The sequence below is a fragment of the Pituophis catenifer genome, unplaced genomic scaffold (assembly GCF_029215685.1).
Source record: "Pituophis catenifer annectens isolate HBS135680 unplaced genomic scaffold, rPitCat1.0.hap2 SCAF_4, whole genome shotgun sequence".
NCBI lineage: Eukaryota > Metazoa > Chordata > Lepidosauria > Squamata > Colubridae > Pituophis > Pituophis catenifer.
In genome coordinates this window covers 99,392,163-99,412,686 of record NW_027256884.1, presented here as the reverse complement: position 1 = coordinate 99,412,686, position 20,524 = coordinate 99,392,163, and the positions used below count along the sequence as shown (strand labels likewise).

At 36.1% G+C, this 20,524-nt stretch overlaps 2 protein-coding genes across 2 annotated transcripts in view; one reads left to right on the top strand and one right to left on the bottom strand.

Annotated features, from left to right (window-relative positions):
- CMSS1 (cms1 ribosomal small subunit homolog) overlaps nucleotides 1-20,524 on the bottom strand; it is a 192,840-nt gene that overhangs the window by 12,518 nt on the left and 159,798 nt on the right. Inside the window, 2 exon segments of the mRNA XM_070942746.1 lie at nucleotides 50-133; nucleotides 1,095-1,189. Coding sequence (XP_070798847.1) covers nucleotides 50-133; nucleotides 1,095-1,189 — 179 coding nt within the window.
- The window catches only part of LOC139316187 (filamin A-interacting protein 1-like), a 104,394-nt gene continuing 97,898 nt past the window's right edge, over nucleotides 14,029-20,524 (top strand). Inside the window, exon 1 of the mRNA XM_070942747.1 lies at nucleotides 14,029-14,039. The gene's annotated coding sequence lies outside the window, so the exon portion shown is untranslated. The remainder of the gene's footprint in view (nucleotides 14,040-20,524) is intronic.

Below are 20,524 nucleotides of genomic sequence, written 5' to 3'. Positions count from 1 at the left end.
AAATCTGTATGATTTTTAATATTCATTCAAAATATTAATCAGGAATTACCTTTCTTTTTCTCTTTGGCTTCATTTCAATTTCTTTTTCATCCTTAAATTTCTCTTTCTCAACATTGAGGAAGCATTCTGTAGTCTGGAAGAAAAAAAATGAAGATTATGAGCTGGCGTTTGGAAGAACTTTAAAATACAAAGGCAATGATATAGCATGTACATGGCAGCCAAGACTTTACAGGAAATGAGAATTTTTGAAATCATGTTCATTTTCTATTAAGATCAACAGAAGAACAGAAACTATTCCATGGCAATATAAAGGAACAAAAGGAAAACAGGCCTTTTAAAAAATTGGACAAAAACAAACTGTATAGTCATAAAATATTTATTATAACATTGACTGAATATATTGTTATCAATCAGTTAAGATGAAGTTTTAAATATTACATTTAAAAAATCTGCAAGGGATATTTTAATGGTATAAAGGTCTTAGTTTTTGTTGATCTTGATCTCTAGCCTAAAAGAGATATTGTTTTAATATGGAGCTTGAATTTTTCCCACTCTCTTGCATATTGTATGACTTAACCGCAATGCAAAGTAGAATAAAGCTGATATTTGTATTATAATGGCATAATTATTTCCCAAATATTAGAGCTCATAATAAGGTAGATCTCTTTTCTGCATTTATCATTTGGGCAAGATGGTGAGATATTCTCTCATGCACTGAAAAAGTCTCGAACTGGGAGTTCACAGGTCTTGTCCTTCCTTCAAATATACCTTGCAAAGATACCTTCCATGTCCATGTATTCAGCAAGAATGAGAAGTGACTATATGCCTGGACATTTTCCACATGGAAACAGAATCAGTACTTAGTTGAACGATGCATAAATATTTAAGATTCCCTCCTCAGTGTTTGGCAGGGATGATGGGTTACTTGCTGCACTGGTCTTGTTATATAACTTTCTAACATACCCCTTGAATCTTAAACTTAGATATTCAGGCATTTCAATAGTGTACCTTCCGTTCAGCAAACAATGACTTCATTAAAAGTTTTTCATTGTGCACTAGATTGCCTTCTATTAGTGAAAATAAAATCAACCAACCTTTTTCCTTTTCTTTGAAGAAACAAGAGTTGAACTTGAAGGCTGATGAATTGTTTCACTTGTATTAGCACATTCTTCCTCATTATCTGAAAGAGCTAAAGACAAAAGCATATTTCAAAAACACCTTCAGCATTCTATTGTTCTCCTAACAAACTCTGAGTTCATTGAACTTGGCAACTTGATTAGGTAATTATTAATATGGAAGAAAAACAGACTACTAAGATTCTTAAAAGACAGTAAGATAAAGGTAAAGGTAAAGGTTCCCCTCGCACATATGTGCTAGTTGTTCACGACTCTAGGGGGTGGTGCTCATCTCCGTTTCAAAGCTGAAGAGCCAGAGCTGTCCGAAGATGTCTCCATGGTCATGTGGCCAGCATAACTAAACGCCAAAGGCGCATGGAATGGTTACCTTCCCACCAAAGGTGGTCCCTATTTTTTTACTTGTATTTTTACGTGCTTTCGAACTGCTAGGTTGGCAGAAGCTGGGACAAGTAACAGGAACTCACCCCGTTACGCAGCACTAGGGATTCGAACCACTGAAATGCCAAACTTTTGATCGACAAGCTCAGCATCTTAGCCACTGAGCCACTGTGTCCCTTGTAAAAGACAGTACTTTTAACAAATTTTATTGAAGTATTCTCTGAGTAAGTAAAAATGGAAATATTTACAACAGAAGAAAAACTTTTAAAAAAATAAGCCAATAATGCTTGACATAATACTTATAGGTTTCAGAGCTCACTGAATGTTGATCACAAAGGAATGGGAACAGATAGAAGAAAAAACAGAAGGATATGGGAAATGGAGCCCAATCACGTGACCACAAGATGCTACAACCATGTGGGCCAGTTTCTAAGTACCTAAAATGCAGTCACGTGACCTGGAGTTTGGTGCAACAGTAAACAATGGTGTGGTTTGCAGGCCATAAAGCACCCTTTCTAAAGCTGTCATAACTCCACCCAGTGTTAAACAACTGAAGATAAGTTGAGGACCACCTGTAAAAAGGACTGCAAAATATTTACAAAATATAAGTCAGAAACAAAAAGTAAAGTTGTGTTTATCTTTTTTTTTAAACCGCTCTCTTTTTTTCAGTTGCGAAGATAGAGACATTTGTTTTAAATCACATGGAAACAATTCATTGTGGCATCTGTCTTCTTTGCTGACTTGCTTATATTCTTTACACTACTGCAAATAATAAAATAAATTCTAATTCATTAGATTCTAACATGCTAGAGATTTTCAATAGATTGCAGTATTCTTTCCCAAGCACTGAAAGACATTTGCACTGCTCTGTTCATATGCTGAGTCAACTACTAACCAAAATAGCTATTGCATACTGTAACCGAGGAAACCTCTATAGTTTGTAGCTTGCCAAGAAAATCTAACTGCTAACTTTAACATGTCTTCATAGATCCTGACTTGGCAGGTCCAGAAAATGGAAAGGGACACATATCCAAAGCCAAATAATAAATAGCCTCGCCTCCTGTATACACTTGTACATACTTGCTCAAGAACTCTGAAAGGAGATGAATAACTTCTATGACAGAATTTTAAGAACAATGCACCACTTGTCAATTGCTTATCTTCCCACCAGGCAGGAAAGCACATAAAGTAAGCTCTTTACTCTTTCATCCTGGAAATACCACAATTGCTCAGACAAGCAATAAAGGACTCTTAAAGGAAAAGGAAAAGTTTCTCCTGTCCAGTTGTGTCCAACTCTAGAGGCAGTGTTCATTTCTGTTTCTTAGCCGAGGAAGCCAGCATTGTTCGAAGACACTTCCAATGGTCATTGGAAGAATAATATACACCAAGATGCACAGATTGATGATACCTTCCCACTGAAGTGGTACCTATTTTTCTACTCACAATTGCATGCTTTCAAACTGCTAAGCTGGCAGGAACTGCTGCAGGTAATGGGAGCTCACCCCATCAGACTGCGCATAGATCGCGAACCCAAGCTGTCAGCTTTCCAGCTGACAATCTCAGTGTCTAACCATTGAGCCTTAGTAATATGTAAATATCTTTGGTGAAAATGATCACTACTACAGGACCATTACAATACACTTAGTCTCGTTTTAGAGCAAATCTCTTAATTATGGTAATTAGTAGGAAATCCCAATTTCTTATAGTGATTTAATAAAATTTAGCACCTCCAAGATTGGCTCTCAATAAAATACTGTATATGAGACACAACAGAGAAATAATACTCAATGAATATGAGTGAGAATCAGAATATAATACACCATTAATATGATTTCTAATAAATTGTAATTACCTATTACACTAGTTACTAGAATTATTGTTCTGCCTGCTTCACCTTGGATTTTAGGATTGCAGGTAGTTTCACAATTTAGACACTGATCAACATGGAATCTTGTGCTTGCAAAATAAGGCCTTGGAGACATGTATATATAACAAAAGATAACTATATAATGACATCCTATTTCATTTTTTTTTACAGTAAACACAGTGTACACTATCTTTTTCAGGACCCTAAAATAATCTTATATATTGAGTATGCATAGTATTCTATTCTGAGTTGCCCAACAATTGTAGATTATCAATGATTAACCTTATACCCCAACATTTTTTACACACACACACATCAGAAACTTTTATTTACAATGCTAATACTTCAAATTATGTTACTTAAAGGTCCTCTTCATGTACGTCATTTATACCACAAAAAAGTAATCCAATCTTTGATTTACATACACATATATAATTTCAAAACTTATAGATTCATTTCCTTTCTTTCTCATGTTAATTAACAACCTTGTTGCATTCCTGTAAAAATAATATTTTTTTTTAAAAAAACAGTACTATTCAAACTTATACTCTAGTGCTATTCTTATTCTTTTGCTATTCTGATACTATAAGCAAGAAAAGATCTCAAAGCCAAAACTATTTTGAGGTATAAAACCAATTCTGATAAAGAGGCAAAAAATATTAATAAAATTGAAACAAATTAATAAAGTACTTTTCCAATTTTCTATATTGCTTTAGAGTATTTGATTATGGAATTTTAAAGTCGTATTTGTTATTCAAACTAGCTCCCAAAAGATAAATCAGTACAATACACAACCCTGGTGGTATAGTGGTTAAAGTGCCATTCTCTGTCCACAGCCTGTAGTTTGATCTGATGGCCCCAAGGTTGACTCAGCCTTCCGTCCTTCAAAGGTTGATAAAATGATGATCCAGATTGTTGGGGACAATATAAAAATAATAATGCTTCTACAATGTAAACCACTCAGAGTGCTATGTAAAGTGCTATGAGGTGGTATATAAGCCTAAATGCTATTTCTATTGCCATCTGTAATGTAAGGATTATTCACAAAGATAACTCAAACGATTAGATGAGTAATCTTACTAGTATTTTGTTATTTTTTGTTTAAGATGTTGCGATGTCTTTGCCATTTCTCAATGAAATAGTATATCTTTTTCTTAAAGTTGTCATATCCTACCTACCAAATCTTCTTTCCATTTATTCAACAGCAGATGTTTTTGTCTCCTAAATATAATTTGCTTTGCAAGTTCAGTCAAGTTTCTTCTCCATTTTTAATTGCTACAATTCTCAGTTAATTCCAAATGGCATCTCATCAGCCCAATTAACATGATTGTTGTTAAAGGAAGACATTTTGCAGACAGATGCCAACTACTCTAAATTTAATATTTCCAGTTACACTAAAAACTGGGTGGAAAAATACTCAGAAGCAGCTGAAATTTCAAAGGAGCAGAGACTGATTAAGTCTGTCTACATAGCCTGAATTCCATCTTAAATCTCACACACGCTGTAGACTTTTGGGCTCCCCATGTCAGCAATTTTTTCCCTTTCCAGTCTAGTTCTACTTAATCAGCAGCCTACAGAAAAGTATGGAAAAAGCAGAACGTTTGCTCATTACTTTGTGTCTTTTTTTGTATATTTACAGTTATACTGAACTTTTTACTTATGCTGCATCATTTTCTATTTTAAATAACAAGAAATTTGCTACCATTTTACACATTTTTGTTTTTTTAAAAAAAATATTACTCTGTACTTGATCAGTTAAAAGAAATGTTGAGAAACTGAAAATTTAAACTTACCTACAGTAAATCCACTTTGTAGTTTTCTCCAATTTGTGCCTGACATATTAAACTACAGTTCCAGAATTCTCAGTTGATATGATTTGGTGCTGTGCTTCTGTGGACTTATATTTCCAAAATGCATCCTATTCATTATGCCCTATTAAGTCAAATCAAATTGTTCAAATGATCTTTCTAAAAGTTGACATTCTCCTTTCATATCTTTTAAACAATGCAGTCATAGTTCCTCAATAAGTCATTTTTAACAGATAGGGTATATATTGTCAACAGACAGGTGCAGCACAATATCTTATAAACTGTAGTATAAATTTGTTTATTGCTCCTAGGTAAAATGGCTGGCATACTCCAGTGGAAAGCTTTTTCTTCTATCCAGGCTTAATAAAGCTACAGAACCAAAAGAGGAGGAAAGGCTAAAGACAATAATCCTTCAAGCATCTCTGTACTGGAAACGATACACAGAGATAAAAATGACACAGGATGCAATTGTAACATGGATAGCGCTCATACCTATATTTACTTGCAGCAAGCAAACGTTTACAGCTTGCATTTTGTTCTATTCCTGCTGCAAAGAATGACAGGAGAAGAGGTCAGCTTTCCAGCAAAGTTGCCTCTCTCAAGTACTTGGAGAGCAAAGCAGGGTTGGTTTATATTTAGAGTTTCATTTAAATTAGTTCCAGGATTTATGTATCTCTTCCTTAAAGTGCTATCTTAGATCCTTGAATTTAACACTACTGCATCTATAGCTCAAAATACAAATGGGGAATGAAGCATTTTGTAACAAGCTGCTCTGGGATTATTTGAAATAGGTGTTCTTGGGTGCTCATAAAGGAAAAGAAACATTAAAGTTTACATCTATAAAGACAAAAGACTCCATTTTGGCTTACCAGGATTTATATACGCAGAAAAAGAAATTACCCAGAAGGCTGTCTTCTTAAAAATGGTAAGCTTTTATATTCTTATACGATACCACAAAAAATTAATCTATAGAACCATTCGAGATTTACGTTCAATGTGAACTCTGTTAATGGAAATTATATAATTCTAATTCAGATATAAATTTTAATTAATTAAGAATGTTTAATTTCCATTCCTTTATTAATAAAAATAGACAACCCTAATATTACGCCCAAAACTTGTATGAAGTTTTGAAGGACACAATCTCTGTTTTATTGCCAGGAACAAATTATTAATAGAAACGTTTAGAATACAATTTCTGAGAAAGAAAGAAAATAAAAGAAAGTAAAAAGAAAATATTTGTCTAGAGAGACAATATTTAATTGTTTTAATGACAGACAAATGTATGGACACTCTATTCTGGTGTGTGCATTTTAACAATCACAGGAAAAAAATCAAACCTTTCATTATGTTGCTATATAATTAACTTAGAATACTATAGTGTTGGGAGTATTTCTCTTGGAAAGTCAATATTAACCCAGACAGATGTTGTTATTGAACAAATTATCAAACACCTCAGTGTTAATTTCCTTTTTGTATTATTGAACTTAGTGATCATAATTAAGTCTTATTTTATTTATATGATTTTATTTTTCTATTGTTCTTAATTTTTCTGTATTGCATTTTTCCTGATATCTTAATATAAGGCAGTTACGAATATTTCAAGAAATATCAAAAAGTTTCAACTATGTGACATCTGCTATTTTATCTCAAACTCCTTTTCTCCTCTACAACTGAACTAATGATTTATAAATAATCCTTTTAATTACAATGATACTTATCCTATAACAGCTTATTTCAACTCCTAGTCAAGAGCAAGGGAAACTGTAGTTATATGATGAGAAGATTGTAAACAAAATCCAATTTAGGAAGCTAAATCAATTTCATACTAGAGTTTAGGTTTAGTCTGTATATATTTCTCTCCAAAATTTCCTATTTAGGGAGACAGTGACACACTCTGGTTTGCTTTGATGCTTTTCACTACCTTTGATTTCTAGTTTCCTTACCCCAATCCAGGTTTATGAAATGTGAGCAAGGTAAATATGCAGTGCGCACATGAATATTAGGGATTGTTTATTGTTCAATTTGTTAATGGGCCATGAGTGAGTTATCTTTTTCAACTCTAGAAATCCAGGATAATATTATTCATTTGGAAAAGTTAAATTTGTGTACTTAAAAGTAGATGTGTTGCTTATTAGACTTCTCAATAGATTCTGCTAGCGTAAGGTGACCAGACATCCCGCTTTTGGCAGGACAGTCCCGCTTTTGAACAATTTGTCCTGCGTCCCGCGGCATTTTAAAAAAGTCCCGATTTTGGGAAAGAAGGCACGGCGCAGTGGTGGGTTGCTCCCAGCTGCCTCCTGAGTCTCAGCTGATGGCTAGAGGGAAAAAAACTGTTTAAACTCTTGCCGCGGGGCTTCAAAGGGCCGCCCTACAGCTGATCAGTGTTAAAAGAAAACAAATGAGTAGACCGATGCCTGCAAAAATAGAAAAAACAGCCCCTTAAAGCTTCAGCATAGGTTAATTAGCACAAGTTGATTAGATCGGCTTCCCGACTCTCAGCTGATTTGCTCTCAGCTGTTTTGCTCAGGGCTCTGTAGTTGCTAGCTGCAGAGTGCTGGAGATTTTTTTCCCCTAACTATGCTTTAAAAGCGAAACTGAAAGTAAAGCAGGGTCTTTGCTACAACATGGCAAAATGAGGCAGAGAGAGATTTCTTTTTCTTTTTCCTCACCAAAAAAGGTAGGTGCAAAACTGCAAACAATGGGAAATTTAGGGCAAAAGAGGAGAGTTCAAGATTTTAAAACACAAAAGAAAAAAAGCTCTATTTAACTAGGGAATTGTAATAATTGAGATACTATTAATTGTATATTGTGTTGAAAGCAGAAATGGTTAAGTTGTGGTTTGGAGGAATATATGGGGGAAATTATTTGGTTTATTATTATTGGTAAATATAATTAATTGATTTGTAAGAAATTGGATTGCATGGAAATAATTGGAATATTCATGTTCATATTGATTAATATACAAAAAAGATAGTTTTATAACTAATTGATTTATATTAAAATGTTGAATTTGTATTAAACAACTGTATTACATAATTACATAATTAACCAATGTGAGGATGGATATAAAAATAGATGACAATGGGAAGGGGTGTAATATAGAATAGAAGGGAAAAATTGAATTTGATTAAGATTAGAGATGAGATTGAAGGGTAATATTGGTTTTTTAAAAAAATAGATGAGGAATAAATATGGCAAAAAGGAAATATAGAAATTGTAAATTTAATTGAAATGACTAAACACTGTTTAAATTTGTGAACCAGCCAAATATTCTGTTCAAAGAAAATACATTGTATGTTTGTATGTGTGTTTCTAATTATTGCTATTTATTCATATTTGTTCTCTTTTATTCTTTAAAGTTTAACAATTCATTCTTTATCTTAATATCTTTATATTTGTTTGGGGTTGGCTTTCTTCCCTTTCATCTTTTTTTTTGTACAGCAATCTTTCTCCTCAAACCTACCACCTCTCTCTTTTCTTTCCTTCTTACTTTCTCTCTCCCCCCCTCTTCTTCTTCTCCCTACTTCCTCTTCCTTTCTCCTTCTCCTCCTCTCTTCCTCCCTCTCTTACCCTCACTCCTACTCTAATTTCCCTTCCCTTCCTTCATCCCTCTCTATTGCTGTATCCTTTTATGCATATGGAATACTCAGAGGGCTGAAAAAGTTATTTTTGACTGGTCTGGTCCTCACACTTTTGACCAGTCCTCAAACTTACGACTGTCCTCACATTTTACGTTTTTTGCCCTATTTTATCACCATGGTGAAGAGAAGCAGTTGTGAAATGAGTGACATGGTTGTTAAGAATGCTGCACGGGCATAAATGTGAGGATGGTCATAAGTGTGAGGACCAGTCAAAAGTCCGAGGACCTGTCAGAAATGACTTTTTTCTATACACATAGCCATGGCCACCTGGTCACATGACCAGCTAGCCACGCCCACCCAGTCACATGATCTCCAAGCCACGCCCACAAAATTGTGGATGTCCCGCTTTACCAATGTTAAAATCTGGTCACCTTATGCTAGCAGGAAGCTGGAAGAGATTCAATGTCTTATGTCTTGTTGAAGGCATGCCAAAATGACCCAGGTAGTTCAAGGCCCCACCCACTTGGGGAATCACACTCTGGACTTCAGCCACACTGATCAGTGGCTGAATGATCTAAGAATAAGGGATATAGACATCAAGCCCTTGTCATGGTCTGATCATTCTCTCCTTCACATGGACTTTCAAGTCACTTCCACCCACCACAGGGAGACGGAACCAACCAAATGGTTCCGTCCCAGGCGCCTGATGGACCCCGAAAGGTTCCTGATGGAGCTTGGGCCATTTCCTGAGACTCTGGCTCACGACTCGACTGAGGACCTGGTGGTCGCCTGGGACAGGGCGGCTACTGGGGCCTTGGACCGCATCGTGCCTTTGCGGCCTCTGACCCGATGCCGATCTCGTCTAGCTCCTTGGTTTTCCGAGGAGCTGAGAGAGATGAAGCGTTGGAAAAGACACCTGGAAAGCGATTGGAGGACAAGCAGATCTGAATCTGACCGAACACAGGTGAGATCTTATATTAAGACCTACCTAGTGGCGATAAGAGTGGCGAAGTCTAGCTACTTCTCCGCTCTTATTGCATCTGCAGAGAACCGCCCAGCTGCGCTGTTTAGGGTGACCCGCTCCCTACTTCAGGTGGGGATACAGGAAGATCCCTTAAAAGGTCGAGCTGAGGATTTTGTACAATTCCTGCATGATAAAGTCACTCAGATTTGGGAAGGCCTGGACTCCGATTGGGTAGATCCAGGGGAGGAGACGGGGGCAGGTCTTGAGAGCGTTATCTGGGAAGAGTTTGACTCTGTGACTCCTGAGGACGTGGACAGGATTCTGGGCAAACTTAACGCTGCCACATGTTTATTGGATCCGTGTCCCTCCTGGTTGGTACTGGCCTCCCGGGAGGTTACACGAGGCTGGCTCCAGGGGATTATAAATGCTTCTTTGAGTGAGGGTGTCTTTCCCGCTGCCTTGAAAGAGGTGGTTGTGAAGCCCCTCCTCAAGAAGCCTTCCCTGGACCCGGCTATATTATCAAATTATCGTCCAGTCTCCAATCTTCGCTTTGTTGCAAAGGTTGTTGAGAGTGTGGTGGCGCGACAACTACCCCGATACCTGGATGAAGTTGTCTATCTGGATCCGTTCCAGTCGGGCTTCAGGTCACGATACAGCACGGAAACGGCATTGGTCGCGTTGGTGGATGATCTCTGGAGGGCTCGGGACAGAGGTTGCTCCTCTATCCTGGTCCTATTAGATCTCTCAGCGGCTTTTGATACCATCGACCATGGTATCTTACTGCACCGGCTGGAGGGGTTAGGAATAGGGGGCACCATGCTTCGGTGGTTCTCCTCCTTCCTCTCTGACCGTTCGCAGATTGTGTTGGCAGGGGGGCAGAGGTTGACCTCGAGGCACCTTATTTGTGGGGTGCCGCAAGGGTCAGTCCTCTCACCTCTTCTGTTCAACATTTATGTAAAACCGCTAGGCGAGATCATCCATGGTTTCGGGGTGAGTGTTCATCAGTATGCTGATGACACACAGCTATACATCTCCACCCCAGACCACCCCAATGATGCCCTTGCTGTGATGTCCCATTGCCTGGACACCGTGCGGATCTGGATGGGGAGAAACAAGCTCAGACTCAACCCCTCCAAGACCGAGTGGCTGTGGCTTCCGGCGTCCCGGTATAGTCAGCTGGTACCATCACTGACAATAGGGGATGAGATCTTGCTCCCCACAGAGAGGGCCCGCAACTTGGGTGTCCTCCTGGATTCACGGCTATCTTTAGAAGATCATTTGACGGCCGTGGCCAGGGGTGCCTTTTATCAGGTTCGCCTGATCCACCAGTTGCGTCCCTTTCTGGATTGGGACGCCTTGCGCACGGTCACTCATGCCCTATTTACCTCCCGTATGGACTACTGTAATGCTCTCTACATGGGGCTCCCCTTGAAAAGCACCCAGAGGCTCCAACTGGTCCAGAATGTAGCCGCGCGGGTGACTATGGGCGCAACTCGTTACGCCCATGTAACACCTCTCCTACGCGAGCTGCACTGGCTCCCGGTGGTCTTCCGGGTGCGATTCAAGGTGTTAGTTATCACCTTTAAAGCGCTCCATGGCTTAGGACCTGGGTACCTACAAGACCGTCTTTTGCCACCAATAGCCTCCCACCGACCAGTTCGTTCTCACAGGGAGGGACTACTCAGAGTACCGTCAGTCAAATTATGCCGACTCCCAGGGGGAGGGCCTTCTCTGTGAGGGCTCCAACCCTTTGGAATGAACTGCCCCCGGAGATATGGAATATCCCTGATCTCCGTGCTTTCCGCCATGCCCTCAAGACCCTGATGTTTCAACAGGCGGGGCTAAACATATGAACATGTGAATGATTTTTTTTTTAAATGTTATCTAATTCTGGGTTTTATTTAATTGACCAAACTAAGTAATAATTTTAATTAGCAATTTTATGATGTTTGTGTGTCTATATTTTTCTTGACTGTACACCGCCTTGAGTCCTACGGGAGAAAGGCGGTATAGAAATATAATAAATAAATAAATAATAAATAAATAAAATACAGCACTGATGGTATTGTTCCATCAATACCATCAAATTATGAATTCATAATTTAATAATGCATTATATAATGACCTACTTCTTTTGAATTGTCCTTAACCATCCCACATTTATTTCATTATTACACCTTAACTTCTATTATTGTGAAAAAATAAAATTATTCTTCTATATTTTCTGTGACATAATTTATATGTAGCTACTGTATCTTTCATTATCTGTCTCCTTGCAAAATCCAGCCATTGAAGGCAAAGCAGACACGTTCAACAGAGGGTTAGCTAAATGGTAGAAGTTATTTCTAAGGGAAATGCATATTTCTGAATTATTCAGTTCAGTGATTATCAGGCGACTGTGATCCTTACAGCAACAATAATAATTAAGACAGGGCAATACAGGTTAAAATCCATCTGCACCATGAAAAATTGCTGGGTGATTTTCATGCTCTCACTCCAGCCTACAGTAGGTATGATACCTTGACATAGAAAAATGAGTGTCTGAGTGTTTGATGGAGATTGGGTAGAAGTGATGGAGCATCCTGGAAGAAGTAATGCAGGTAGTCCTTGTTTAGTAAACACAATCTGGACTGGCAATTCCATTGTTTAGTGAAGTACTTGCTAGGTGAAACGGTGACTATGCTTATATCTTATTTCACTTTTCCTTTGTTTTATAGACCGTAGGAAAAGTTACTTTTCCATCGCTGTTCTAACCACAATCGGTTGCTAAATGAAGTAGTTGCTAGAGGACTTCCTGTAGCTGGTTTGGGCTAGAATCATTTTAAAAAGAGTAATCAACACTATTTTAAATATATTTTCTTCGTTTTGCTGTAACGTCAGACCTAATAATACTTTAAAGCATATTAGTCCAAGGTCGAACTATTACCTTACCTTAGCAATAACAGACAAAGGGACAGAAAGAAGGAACAGTGGATAAGTAAAGGTAAAAGTCTTGATTTCTAGCTCAAGTTTTCTATCCTTTCTTGATTTTCTTTGTGCAATTATATCATTAGGCAAAATTGATGAATAAATCTATAAAGAATGTGAATTTTGGAGATTTCATTCATATATGACTTAGTGAAATTATTGTTTTCAAGCACTTATGTCCAAATAGTTTGAAATACTATGGTATTTGTATATAACAACTATTGTTATTTTGCAATAATTTAAAACTGTGCCTGGTGAAACATTTTGAAACCTCTTGCAAATTTCAAAAATAGCCCAAATATTTATATGTTATTTTATTACTCCTATTAAGTCAGCTTGCAATACTCAAATCTGCTATAAAGTTGCATTGTGATATGAAGTACTCTATACAAAATCATTTGCCAATTTTTTTTAAACTTCTGGTTCACATTTTATCAAAGGAGCACTTAAATTCTCCACTCAGAAATGTTCCTTCCGAACCTCAAAATACTTAAGGAATTACTTAGGGAACTATAAACATGAAATATGTATGATGTCAGAACAAGGCATGCACATTTAAGGGCCATCACTGATGTTTGCCCGTAGTTGTGCATTGTCAGAGCTAAAATATTGATGTCAACTAATTTGTAATAAGCACATAGCACCATGCCCTCACTCTGTTATTCCTTAGTATCATCCATAGATAATTTATTCTGCTGTGACATGCATATATAATTCCACTGCAATGTTATGTTTATTTAACTTTATTTTGCCACTGAAGGTAAAGAAGTCTGAACACATCATTTAAACATATTTACAAAAAATTGTTTCAGTCCTGTTCATGTCAGTTCTCCACAACATCTATCTGCTAGTTTAATCTTCAACCAGAAAGAGTTTTGAATTGCCCTTTGGCACTTAAGGATCTACAATACATAATGATGAACAAATGGTTTTACCATTATAGTTTTGGTGGAAATTCACAAAACTAGAAAGTGAAAAGCAACAAAACATGGACTAAAAACTATAATTACCAAGGAAAGTAACCCTGCAATATGCTAGCTTTAGGTATCAGTCATGTCTTCGGCGCTTAATGGCAGAACCAGTTCTGTCCATACTGTATGGGAAATGAATACATGAATACATAAAAATACTTTACAGTTACTATTCAGTTCAAATAAAGCAAAACGATTTTCAGGTTCTAGCAATTAGCAATAGCACTTAAGACTTATATACTGCTTTATAGTGCTTTACAGCTCTCTCTAACCGGTTTACAGATTCAACATATTGCCCTCAACAACCTGGGTCCTTATTTTATCAACCTCAAAACGATGGAAGGCTGAGTCAACCCTGAGCCTGGTGAGATTTGAACTATAAAATTGCAGGCAGCCGGCAGGCAGCAGAAATAGCCTGCAGTACTGCACTCTAACCACTGCGCCACTCTAACCACTTAAGAATGAAATTACTCTTCTATAAAACAGAACCTTTTAAGGAACAACCTTTTAAGGAACACTAATTTTAACTGCTGTTTTTTATTTATAAAAAGATGTAAATTGAGAAAAATTACTTCTTGCAAACTTTCTTTAATTTTGTCGCCCAGTCTGATAGTACTAACAATGATGTTACAACTGGATTTGCACTAAATACGTCTGTAAGAAATAAGTGTTCGTGATCCCAAGGCTTAAAGAGAATACAATGTACAAAGCTAAAATTACAAAGAATTGAATTATTACAGGAGAGCATGGTGTTCATCTTCCCCACTCTGAGACTGTTTCTGCAGAGGTTTACGAACTCCAACCATTCATTTATTTTTTTCCCAAACTGACCTTCCAGCCAAGACCTTAGTTCAAATTTCAGAGTAGCTGAGTTGATGCATTTAACACCTGCTATTTGGTTTAAGTCTTCCCAGGACTTTAATGAAGCTTCTGCTGTTAGTAATGATTATTATACCTACCTAAGTAACTAACAACAGAGTATTTCCCATCTGGAAAAGCTGAAAGCAGTAGTAGAAGGAAGCAACTTCCTAAATGGCCTTTGACTCAAAAAATATATATTTCTCAAATTCTCTAGCATATTTTATATAGCATTAACAATAAAAAAGTGAGCACAATATTTTAACAAAGTGACAAAGGTCTTATTATAAAAATGGAATCTCATTTTTGAGGGGATAAATTCTTAAAAAATTGTGAAGATATTACCAGTTCCTTCACAGACCTGAATTAACTCAGTGTAGAGTATGACAATTTAGTCTGTATCAATTAAAAAAGTTCTTTTCTTGGCATTACAAGTTTCTTTTTGTGGCTTCTTTCTTTTTATAGTAGATACGGTGTGGAAATGTTATTTTAAAACATATGAAATCTACTGCCATTTGAACTTAATGGGGAAAGTATCATATACTTTCTTCAAGACAGATAAAATATATAAACCATTTCAAATAGAGGAACAACCTAGAATCATATCCCTTAATATGGAAAAGGTTGTGTCTGCTAGTGGGAGTTTTCTAGTAGCTCCAAGGCATAATACAAGATTGAAGTAATGTGTATATATTTCTAATTCTCAAACAGCCAACCTGCAAAAAGAAAAGTAATGTAGGCAACCCCTCTTGAGAATTTATAAACAGCTTATGCCTACTTTGTGTTTTGGTAAGATTTGTCTTACAAAGACGAGGAGTGTACAATTTCTAACTTTAAAGACATTACTTGTAATTGAACACCGGTAGACTTTTGTTATAGCATAAAAGATCAAGGAGAAAGTTATCGCAGAAAGGGACTAGGACCATTTCTCAGGTTAACAAGAGATTGTTCTTAATATAAAAAGGAACTTCATTGAGATTGAGGGAGGAATGAATACAAATATTGGAGGTAATATTGTTCTCCAAAGAAAGATCACCATCATGGCATCTCTGCATTACAGTGTGTCCTCTAAACCACAAAATGGTGCCTGTAGTGTTTTTAAAGCTAAATTGAAAGCCTGAAAGACCAGTAAGACATGTTCTAAATAAGTGCAGATACAGCACAGGGGAAACCATGTGTTTTCACAACTGAAGTTGATTAACCCGTGACCAAGATATCTAAAAACGACGAAAAAAATAAAGTACTTGATGGGACATCTTATATAGCTAACAAAGTGTCTGTAGGATTATGTCAGAATTTGCATGTGCTCTATTTCAAGCAGCAATTGGCCTGTTTTGACTGGTGTATCACCTGCTCTGGAATGATCAAAAGAACAAGATAGTCCATAATCTCTGAACAATTTACAGACAATTATATCAGTGTCAGCTGGTGGGGACTGGAAGATGAGCCTTTTCTGCAATAGAGTGGAATATCTCCACTCGGAGATTAGAATGATCCCAACCTGTTGGCCTTTTGTAAGGCTTTAAAAATGTAGCTGTGTTCCCAAGCATGGGATGCTAAGCCTGTGCGCTGAATGTATTAAAGGTCCTTTTCTTGATTTTAGTGTTAATTGCCAAGTATTTTGGCTGCTGTGTAACAAGAAACATAGATAACTGATGGCAGAAAAAGGTCTAATGATCCATTGAGTCTGCCCTTTGAGTTTATTTTATTTCATTTCTTTTCTTTTTGTCGGATGATATAGATGATGGACATGTGTTTATCCCAAGCATGTTTAAACTCAGTTACTGATGACTGACCTACTACTTTTGCTGGAAGATGGTTCCAAGCTTCCACTACTCTTTCTGTGAAGTAATACTTTCTAACATTACTTTTGAACTTCCCTATTACTTTTAGATTATGCCCACGTTCTTGATTTTTACTTAATACTGAAAATGCTGCGTTTTAGAACCTTATTTACATCCTTAATATATGTAAAGGTTTCAATCATGCCCCCACTTTCCCTTTTGTCTTCCAGGCTGTACATATTTGGTTGCTACAATCTCTCCTGATATGTTTTGTCCCGCAGACCTTGCACCATTTTTGTTGCCAGTTTCTGGACTTGTTCAATCTTATCAATATCTTTTTTTTAGGTGAGGTCTCCAGAACTAAAAACTGTATTCCAAATGGGAATCTGGCTAAAACATTATGTAGCGAGATTAGGACCTCCTTTTTCCTGGTGATCCTACTAATGATGCAACCTAGATTTTTAATAAATATCTAAATATCTTTATCTTGGATCTTTTTATTGGATAGATAGATAGATAGATAGATAGATAGATAGATAGATAGATAGATAGGTAGATAGATAGACAGACAGACAGACAGACAGACAGACAGACAGACAGACAGACAACCTTATTCAACATACAACTTTATAAGGAGTCAAGAAAAATTCAGTCCTTAAAAGTAGCTGATTACATTTACAGAGATGAAAAGGTCTAGTAGGTCTACAACCTTATTGAAACCTAGGTACAAACATCAGTTTTCACTTAGAATATATACAGCTGTCAATAGTAAAAGTGGTCAAGAAGGCCAGTATTGTATAGCAGAACTTCTCAATCCAGCTCAGTTGATAAATTGCACTAGAAAGTATAGACTCAGATCAATTAATCCTTTAATGACATTTAGAGGTTGACATCTTCCAAGAAGCAGTCAGCCATCAGTGCAACTGGCATTATGGCTTTAAACCAGACATACACTTAAAATTGTATGCTGTCCAATGTTATTTTTAATCTGATTAGAGAAGGAAATTATTACTAGGATTGTGTAGTACAAACTAAATTTCTTTTTTTGGGTAAATTTTAAATTATATTTTAATTTTGAATTTGAATTATATTCATTGTTTACATGGTTTGCCTGCCTGTCGAGTCAAGAGCACCCTAAAAAGGTTGTATACTGTTTTAAATTCCCTATGCGGGATAACTGCTATGTATTTGAATTTGATGTCTTCCTTGGGAACCCATAATGGGAATGGCAAGGTGTTACCATTATAAAGCCAAAAATATATTTAATTTACTATACTGTACTGTATATATACACGTACATACATTATTGTAATGTGAATTCATGCTATCTACAATTTTTAATACATATTGCTAGAAGTGCAGAGTTCTTGTAGCTTTCTAAGCATATCCAAATTCATTCCAAATCTGTCTGTGATGATAACAGAGATTTAAGTTTGTTCGGTTGATTGATATCTTACCCTTAGCATTGCATGTGATATTTTGTTGCATGTTGGCCCATGACAAACTCAATATTTTAAAGCTAGCTAACAAAATAGCAAAATCTAAATATAGAATATAGGCATTTGCACAGGGGAAGATTCCTCTCATAGTATATAAGTCAGCAATGAATTCCCCATGTTCCCATTTTTTCTTAGAACTGTCTTATATATGGATATCAGCTGTGGAACTAGAATCCATGTTGAAAATGTGTGTAACCTGAACTCTTACTATAGATACTAGACTAGTTTTAGAACTTGAATCCTGTTAATCACATTGTAAAATTCAATATATTTATGGATCTATTCCAACCAAAATCCCACACCTGCACAGTTGGCTCCCATTTTTCTCTCTATTCTCTATAATTTTAATAATACAGTGGCATTCATCTGTCATTGTAGAACTATAAAACAGACTGCACTGAGAAACATTTAATTTTAAATTAGTTTTAAAGAACAGAAATCTAAAAAGATTTAATTTAAAGAGTATTGAAAATACAATACTTGAAGAAAAAGAAACAAATTTCTTGGTTTGTTTTAATGTGAGATCACAGCTATTAGTCAATCATGATCACAATTTAATGTTTTATACAAATCCAACTCATTCTGATTTTTTCTTCAATAAACCATATTTAATAAACCATAAAGGGTGATTACTGAAACATGAAAATCTCTCAATGAGCACTGTATTTCTTAAACATTAATGTGAATATGTGTAGTGAATAAAAGGTTGAATGGTTTCCCATTCAGAGCCACAGAAAGGAGACCATCTGTATGCTCTCCAGTGAGCATAAATTATCTAAATACAGCAGAAGAACTATGAAAATAGAAACGCCAATATATTATGATAATTGACCAAGTGTGTATTTTATTTTCCAGCATAAAATCAATTTTAGCATAGGATAATTACCATAAGAACTGTTCTTCTCATAAGAGCCATAAAATCACAGTGTTACTTTCAAAAATTAACACTAACATTTGTTTAAAAATGTGTACTGGGTTTCTATACCCGGATTGGCTTTTGCATGAATCTTACATTATTATTAATACAGAAGTATTATGTTTTCTTTATCAGACAAATAGCCACATAAAACCTACTCTCTAAAATCTCTCTAAAATCCATATAAGTAATATGACCCAAATTTAAAAAGCAAGAAGTCATACATTGAAATGTGAATGAGTCAAAGATTTGGAAGAAATTTCTATCATATGGAACTTCATTACTATGAAGAGCATATGTGGAATTAATTTGTCATAATAAAATGACAAAGATGCTGCTTAAGGTCTCTGAATAATTATATTGATCTATGGAGACATCGCTCATGATAAAGATTATCTTCTAACTTCTTGGTGTAATGATAATAGGAATAAAAAAAGTTATATAATACATTTGTGCAATTTACAGGATATTAAATGAAAAGGTAGATTGAAAGGCCTTGTGAGCATACCACAAACTGTACCAATAATTGCCTCAATATTTTAGAAAATATGATAGATATAAAGTAAGATAAGTGTATGTAAAAGTACATACAGAATGTACTTTTTAAAAGTACATACAGAATGATTAAAAAAACATGATTAGTGAAATCTTGAATATTAACCCTACTGCTAAGGACAAAGTATTTGAGAAATAAAAACAAAGACTTTCCAATAGACTTTTAAAATAACCGGGAAACTATTTGGGTTATCAATTATTATGAGGACAACCTTATTTCAAAAGCAGCTGTCTATGAAGGAAACATCATGGTTTTTATTTATAACATTTATATTTCACTCTTTCTCTATAATTACTGAATATAAACTGTGATTGTCCTGTTCATCTTTATATGAAGGCCTATAAGTGAAAATGACTAGCCCTACATGTCCTAGTATGTTTTATGATTTGGCTATATTATCTCTACTCAACTCACAATACCATACCCTGGACAAATAAATAGACTTTATATTGAAAATTCTTCATATAAAAAACCTTCAATCTGTATGTTACAGTATATGTTTTGATTGGAAGCCTCCCAGAGTTTGTTGTAAGATATGTGGTTATGTTATGAATCAGTCATTGTGCTGTACAGCAATTTTAACTAATAGACATGATTCATTATTTCATATTCTAGGGAATATGACAGCTTTTCAAATTGTTCTTGTATAACCAGTTCAAGAGAGGTCACTGATCTGGCAATAACATATATGTTTGGAGCCAGTTCAGAGCAGGAAACAGGAGACCTGCCATCTCCTTGCTATAGTTAAGACATCTTCAAACACTATGACAGAAAAATTGTATTTTTATTTATAAAAACATGACTGTTTTATATCATTTCTTAAGCTATCCAGAGTTACTGCAGTAGTGAGATGGGTGGCATAACAATTTAATAAATAAATAAAATATCAATGTTCCATTCAGATCAATTAGCGATTATAAGTTATATATCTCAGAATAATAGCTAGATCCAGCATTGTAATTCTCCATGGGCTGGTGGCGGGGGGGGGGGGGGACTGCGGTGGTGGGGAAGACAGGACGGCTGCCTCCTGCAGCACCCTGCCAGCCAAAATAGGGGCAGCTGCCCGGCCTTGTTTTCATCCTCCATGGCCTTCTGCAGCATTCTGCTGGCCGAAAACAGACCCTGTGCAGCCCATTTTCAGGGCCCGTTTTTTCCATTTTTAGATCTGGCCCACGGGCCTTGAGTTTGACTGTTCTAGCAAGCTCCTGTTAGGGACCCAAGCCAAGCAGCAGAGCA